Below are 7657 nucleotides of genomic sequence, written 5' to 3'. Positions count from 1 at the left end.
TTATTTTTCTTCACAATATTATAAAGGTCAACTTAAAACATACAACTCTTCTTTCAAACAAAATTTCTAGTTCTTGCTATAACCCCAACTTTCACAATCTTTAAATAATGTTAATAAACTTTATAAAAAGAACATAATGTAATTATATTAATGCATTTTTTTTTATATTATAAATCGAGAGACCAAAAAGATGGTTATATAGATGAGTTCAGGGGAGGTAGGGCCTCAATAGTGAAACCAAAAAGAACTAGACGAGTGTCATATACAATGCACTAAAAGAAAACTCCAAAATAAAGTTGTGCTTGCTGCCATAAGGAACTAGAGGAAGATTTCATCTTGGTCTTCTAGCCATGTAGTCCACCCCTGTTGTCCTTCCATCTAGACCACCTTCTTCCTTTCCATGATTTGTATGCACATGTCAACCTTGTTGAAGGGGGGAGCTCTGGTATCTTGAAGTTCTTTAATCAATTTCTTAACTGCACTCTCAAAGGCAGTTTGATTTTCTGTGATCATTGCCCATTCATACCCATCTTGCATCTCGTATATAAACATGGTGGCTCGGCCTCCTTTGAGGAACCGTAGGAGTTTGTCTCATTCAACATTCACCAGGAAGCAAACCTGCACAACAATTTTATAGTGTGTAAGTTTTTTAAAAAAACCAGTAAGTTCCCTAGCATTACCTTGGAACTTCTCCTCATTTCTGAGTTTCCAAATAAACCAAAGGATAAAAGAAGACAAAATTTTCCAAATTAAGTTAGCATCCTTTTTAAGATTATGGAAGAAACTAGTAACTATATCATAAGTGAAGACATGCTCAGTAATGGATATTCCAAACATTAACCAGATCTCCCTAGCAAAAGGGCAGTCAAGGAAGATGTGCCGAGTGGACTCAGGTTTATTGCAGACATAATAGAGATCATATGCAGCTACATTATTCCTAATAGGCAATCTATCCAGTAAGAGTTGCCATCTGAAACACTTGATCTTAGGGGGGATGGGGGATTTCCAAAGGTTCTCAAAGGTTTTATACCAAGCGGTGGGGCTGTGGTGGACATTCCATAGGGTGTTGACATGGTCGATCATAGAGGTGTCCTGGTTAAGCAAGTTGTAGATAACTTTGGATTTAATTTTTGGGAGGGGGGAGCCATCCTTCCAAAGGTATGAGAGGTACTTGTGGGTGTCAACATGAGTGTTCTTAGGAAGATTGAGGGTGTTATAGGCATTCCTAATCATATTGTAGGTCTGCTTATGCGAAGCCGAGAGATTAAATTTACTACTAAGTTCCTCCCAGGTGATGAGGTTGTCATTTTCTAGGATATCTATAATATACTTGATCCCCTTGTTATGCCAAAATCTAGCAGAACAACCTTGGGTTAAGGCCAGTGGCTTAGAATTATGGTGGAGGTTCCACCATATCGACCTTTCACCATGTATAGTGTTATCACAGTCAATGTTAGAGTTGCAAATAAGTCTACGCACATGCTCCCAGGCTTTCCAGATGGACTTAAAGACCCAGGTGCCTTGGACAGACACCGAGAAACTTCCAACAAGTAGATCACTGAGTGGGAGGGCTTTCCATGATTTGGCAGCCTTGGGGAATCCATTTTGAATGTTGTTTCTGATAAGAATCTTCCAAGGTTCTTGCCCATCTAGTGCATGAAATATCCATTTGGTGGCAAGGGAGATTCCTTGCAACTTAAGATCCTTAAGGCCCAAACCTCCAAGTTTTTTGTCTAAGTGGCACTAGGCCCATTTCACCGCATGGGCCTTTCTTTTGCCCTTACCATCAGACCAGAGGAAGCGTCTGATAGCCTTTTGAATTTCATAAATTTGACAATTATTGAACATCCAAACCGAAGAGTAGTAGATACTGTACGAGGAGAGGATTTTTTGACATACTTGAACCCTACCTGCTAGGGAGAGGATCCTATTATCCCACTTGTTGAGCTTCTTATCAATTTTCCCCTTAACCCAGGTCCACATGTCTCGAAGAGAGGGAGAAATTTAAAATTCTTATTATTATTTATAAAGTTGTTCTTGACCTTGAGAAGCATCAACATCCACTAAACACCTTCAATCTTAATAACTTCCTCTTAAATTTTAGATGTCTTGGTAATCATAAAAGGTGAACATTTCTTAAAATGTGAGACATTAGAATATATACCTACAAGAATTTGGTAGAAGAGATACCCCAATTTTTAGTAAAAAAAGTTCATTTATCTTAATAAATATGTTAATAAATTATATACCAATTTAAAAAAATAACGATAAATATTATTAACTTATTTATATGAGATTGTAGTGTAATGGTAAAGAGATGTTTTTGAAAGTGTGAGAAGAAGATATAAAGAATTTAAAAACCTTACAAAATTAAAATCGAGAGCATACCCACTAAATATATTAATGAATAGCAACAAAAATCGAGTTAATTTTAATTGCACGGTGGACCCAATAATGAATACCTTGTGGTTGAGGTTTTGGATAAAGAAATCAGGAGAATCAGACACATTAAATCTCAACCATCAATTACAGATTTATTGCAATATTTCATCCAATGGCAGCCTCTAGCTTTCCTCGCATTCATATCATCAGAGCTCCAAGTCTGTACAAATATATATATCTAAACTTTCATGAGATGCCCAGGTGGGGATTTGAAAAGAAGCCCAAAGTAAATTAATCAAATCTCTCTCCTTTCTGTAAGAAAAATGGCTGCAACAATTACAGCTGGTTCAACTGCAACCATTACCAAATCTTCATTCCTTGCTCCTTCCAAGACCTTCAACAATGCTCCCAGAAACAGAGTATCCTTTACCACCATTGCTAAGCCCATATATGCAACTGTAAGTAATTCATAATATGACTTCATTGATCAATTCCTGGCTGATTTTTATCAAAATATTTTGTGGGTTTCTTTTGTTTGTTAGTATTGCTATTTCTGATTGATTTTGATTGTGTATGATTTTTATTTTTTTTGCAACTTTTCCGATCACACTCTGTGATCATCAACATTTTGATTCTTTTGTTTACTTTTATTATTTGTTTTGGTATTGGTTATTGAGAGTTATAATGGTTGTGAGGTGCAGTCAAATGATCTGTGGTATGGACCAGACCGTGTTAAGTACTTGGGCCCCTTCTCTTCACAGACTCCTTCATATCTGAATGGGGAATTCCCTGGAGACTATGGTTGGGATACTGCAGGGCTCTCTGCTGATCCTGAGGCCTTTGCTAGAAACAGGGCTCTTGAGGTAACTGTCTAACTCCATTACTTTTGATAATATGTAATGGTAAATGGCTACCCAGCAGTCATATAAATAGTTAGATATGCCAGAGACAAATCTTTTGTTATATTTTTCTATTTCTGACGATTTATATGACTGCATAGCCGCTTCCTAGAAGAAGTATGGATGCCCCATGTGGAAAACATGAGGTCTTGTTGATGGTGATGAGTGTAAAAATGCAGGTAATTCATGGGAGATGGGCAATGCTTGGAGCCTTGGGATGCATCACTCCTGAGGTTTTAGAGAAGTGGTTGAGGGTGGATTTCAAGGAGCCTGTGTGGTTCAAGGCTGGTGCTCAAATCTTTACAGAAGGTGGCCTGGACTACTTGGGAAACCCTAATTTGGTCCATGCTCAGAGCATTCTTGCAGTGTTGGGATTTCAGGTGATTTTGATGGGTTTGGTTGAGGGATTCAGAATCAATGGTTTGCCTGATGTGGGTGAGGGTGGGGATTTGTACCCTGGGGGAAAGTACTTTGATCCATTAGGTCTGGCTGATGATCCAGAGACATTTGCTGAGCTCAAGGTGAAGGAAATTAAGAATGGAAGACTGGCCATGTTTTCCATGTTTGGTTTCTTTGTGCAGGCCATAGTTACTGGGAAGGGACCCTTGGAGAATTTGTTGGATCACCTTGATAACCCTGTTGCTAACAATGCATGGGAATATGCAACCAAGTTTGTGCCAGGGGCTTGAACAAACAGTGTATTACAATTCATTCTATCTTGGAAACAAGATTTGTTCATTACAAGTGGTTGATGAGTCAATTCTTTGAGTTTCACTTGCATGTATAGTGTGTATGATCTCAGTAGCTCTAGGTTGAGGGGATTGACAGAATGCCAATGCTCCAGTCCAGTCAGATTTATCTTTGTTTTCTTTCTGATATTAAACTTGAGTTTGTATGGGGTTTGATGTAATATATTTTATTTTACCATGTCATTATATTGCTATTGGATACTCAAATTTGCATTTTGCTTTAAAAGAATACACTCTGATTTATGATGGTCATTTTTCTCTGTTCATAACTTCATATAAAAGAAAATAGTGCATTTGCTCCATAAGTAGAAGCACGAAGATGCTCACTAATTTTTTTTATATGGAGTGTTGAATCTCAATTCTAATCTGATTGAGGATATTTTAAATTTCAGAACACTGAATTTTAGCTGGACACTATTAATTTTAGTTGGTCTTTTTGTTTGTGGTTCCATTGTTCATGATGAGGGAAAAAAGGTTTGTGTGTCACTGTTGTTTGATCGTTCATACTTATTTTAAGAAAAACAGTGTCGCCATCTTGAATTTGTTATTTATAAAAAAATAAATTATCAATTCTTAACACATTGAAGTTATTCTATCGAAAATATAACTTTGTGAGAGAGTTACAATTTTAGAGAGAAATAATTATACTCTTGCTAGAAATTTATTTAATCTATATAAACAAATAAAAATAAAATAGTAAGAATTCTCACACTTGGATTATAGATCTGAAATATGAAAAATGTTACATCTCTGCAAAATCTATACCTTTTTATTCTATTAAATGTCCAATGTCCCAATGTTATTTGGACTAAAGCAAAAAACCTAATATTGTTAAAACTTTAATTGCACTTGATGTTTTTGAATGTTTTTATGGATTTAATTATTAATGTTATAGAATTAATACTTTAATTTTAATTTTTACAATTCTTCAATAATTAAAAGGGTTATGAGCTAGTTAGTTTCCTTCTAGTTTAGGATATGGTTGTATTTATACATGTTATCTTTTGGACTAACCAAGTATTGATAGGTGTGTAAAAAATTGGTGTAGTTTTATAGTGCCAGTGTACAACAAAGTGTCCACCTAGCAACTTTATGTTGAGAATCTAGTCCTAAAGCCATTTAATCTTTCCTCTATATCCATGAGATCAAGTCATGCTAGATAGATCTCCCAATAACCTTAACCCCTAGCTCTAATCATTGCATTCTAGAATGATAGTGGAGTAAACCCTCACCCCCTCCCCCAGTGGAGTAAACCCTCACCCCCTCCCCCACTATACATTCTATAAAGGGTTATTTGTAGTGAGATGGTAGATTCTCTAGTTTCACAATTGAGCACCAACTACCCTAGTCTAGAAATTGACATCTTCTAATGACTGTTTGGATATAAAATTAATAAAAAATATAACTGATTATCTTGACATTAAATAGGAAATATAAATAAAAACATATGTGCATACACATACACACACATGGGGACATTAATAAATAGGGAAACATAAATAAAATTTGGAGGAGTAATATATTGAACAATGGTCATGCAATTTTTTCCCAAAGACCCATAGGGAAGAAAAGTAGGCATTAAAGAAGTTGTTCTTCTTCCTCCTATGGTTGGGAGACAACCCAAAATAAATAAGAATCGTATGGATAATTTGGGGAGGGTGTTTGAGTCATAATAGGGCATGGAAAACCTTGCTAATAAATTTATAGATTGACAAAAAAATTATAGTATAGGGAAAAATAAAGACCCACAACCTTAATAAAAATGTTTTCGGACAAATATTTGTGCAAGGAGGAATAAACAAAAACATATGGGATGTAGGTTGACCTATTTTTGGCAAGAAAGAAAGGGAAATTGAAAGCTGGGTGTGACTGCACATGGAGTATTCTATTAGTGTATTTTGTCTCCAAATTATTAAGTTGTACTTATAACCTTCATTTGGTTGCTTCCTTTTTGATTCCTTGACATATTTGTTGTCAAGATTTAATAAATGTCGACAAAAGTAGTATTAATCAACCTAGGTTTTAAAAATATTATATTGTGAATTATTGACTCTAGTGTCTAAAATAAATTGATGAGGAAAGAAAGAAAACTAAAAATGGTATTGTGTGAATCATACTCATTGTAGTTGTAAAAAAATCCTATACATTATTGTGTGAATTATTTACTTTCATGACATACTTGAGTCACTTTTGTTGAACATTCCTAATGCAGCCATAAACGGTAAAAACCCTCAAAAGAGTCAACCAACTTATGCAGCAAGATAGAAACAACGAAAGCAGTAAGAAAACATAACAAATTCGCATAAACAAATCAGATTGCAGCTTTAGAACTTCTGAAAATCATCCGACAATCTTCATATTATCATCAAAGAACATCCGAGAGTGAACCGGTTACATGCAGGCTTCAAGCCAGATACAATCCAATCGAGACTCTAAGAATCAATCGGATCACAACATGCGAATCTCAATCCTTATTCTCAGTTCTACTTCCCTCTTCTCTTACAAATGATTACATAACATCATATTTATACCCACTAGAACATATCCATGTCAGCCTCAAAAGATTACATTCACCAATGCAGGAAAATGAAACGTGTAATTAGGTTGGCCCTAAGATTTAAGAAATCTTTCCGGAAAATAACAACCAAGTGATGCGGTTCAGCAGAAAGGTCGGCCACACGCCAAAGAACATCGAGCAAGACCCAAGATGGATCTACACGCCAAGAATTGATGAATACTAAGAGGGGGGCGTGAATTAGTATGCCAAAACACTTACATAGTCTAAAGATAAACCGGTAAAGCAGTTTGACAGTCAAACCGGTTACCACACATGCAAACCAAAATGCGAATAAAGCATTCACCCACAAAAGCAATACAACCATAACACAAGATATTTGACGTGGAAACCCAACTGGGAAAAACCACGGTGAGATGGAACTCACAAGTCACTATCTGTAGAATAGAAACCAGACTGGTTAAGGTCAAACCAGTTAAGGTCTTACAATGTTCTTCACCAGAATAGATCCTATTAGGAATCTCAATCTCTGTTAGGAGATAAGTCTGATTAAAGACTACCTTGTTAGAGGATTTTAGATTCACATGTGTGAACCACCTTGTTAGAGGATTTTACAAAGGCTTTGAGGCCTACCCAGTTAAGGGCTACACACTTGTCAAAGATGTGAGTAATCAACAAGTGTTTGATCTATTTGATAGCACAAAATGCTTGGTTAGATCCAGTATTGCTCACAGCTAATGCATTCCAGTATTACTTCAGTCTTCTCTATCTCTCTCACAGTTACAACTCAATCTTCTCATATAAGATCGTTCTCAACTTTCACCTTAAACCCTAGCTCAACATAAACCCTTTTTGCAACTTCTTAAACAACTTAAAAACCCTAGACATGATGTCCTTTTAAAGGAATCTGATTTCATGTTAGTCCAATAGGATTACATTACAATTTCCTAGGTTCAATGAATCTAGACATACTCAGTAACATGACACAAGAATCACCATCAATGTGTCGGCACCGTCAAACAATTGGTGGATTGGTAACTCATCACAAAATGCCGGTTGGTAACTCATCACAGAGTATTACCGGTTCATACAAAATATCGGTTGCCGGTTTG

At 36.0% G+C, this 7657-nt stretch overlaps 1 protein-coding gene across 1 annotated transcript; it reads left to right on the top strand.

The window, feature by feature from the left end:
- The first annotated feature begins 2623 nt into the window (after window positions 1-2623).
- On the top strand, window positions 2624-4213 carry LOC131038613 (chlorophyll a-b binding protein 13, chloroplastic). Its single transcript, XM_057971100.2, has 3 exons — window positions 2624-2840; window positions 3084-3245; window positions 3461-4213. The coding sequence occupies exons 1-3, from the start codon at window positions 2706-2708 to the stop codon at window positions 3968-3970; spliced, it is 807 nt and encodes a 268-aa protein (XP_057827083.1). The 5' UTR covers window positions 2624-2705; the 3' UTR covers window positions 3971-4213.
- Window positions 4214-7657: the final 3444 nt, after the last annotated feature.

Source organism: Cryptomeria japonica, chromosome 7 (assembly GCF_030272615.1).
Source record: "Cryptomeria japonica chromosome 7, Sugi_1.0, whole genome shotgun sequence".
Classification (NCBI taxonomy): domain Eukaryota; kingdom Viridiplantae; phylum Streptophyta; class Pinopsida; order Cupressales; family Cupressaceae; genus Cryptomeria; species Cryptomeria japonica.
Note: the sequence above shows the minus strand (reverse complement) of the source record. Positions and strands in the feature narration are given on the sequence as shown.

What these genes read in the sequence shown, in the direction of transcription:
- LOC131038613 (XM_057971100.2), top strand. Translation starts at nt 2,706, where the DNA reads ATGGCTGCAACAATTACAGCTGGTTCAACTGCAACCATTACCAAATCT. An exon ending in CTAAGCCCATATATGCAACT is followed by an intron (nt 2,841 to 3,083) that starts GTAAGTAATTCA and finishes TGTGAGGTGCAG; the next exon opens with TCAAATGATCTGTGGTATGG. An exon ending in CTAGAAACAGGGCTCTTGAG is followed by an intron (nt 3,246 to 3,460) that starts GTAACTGTCTAA and finishes GTAAAAATGCAG; the next exon opens with GTAATTCATGGGAGATGGGC.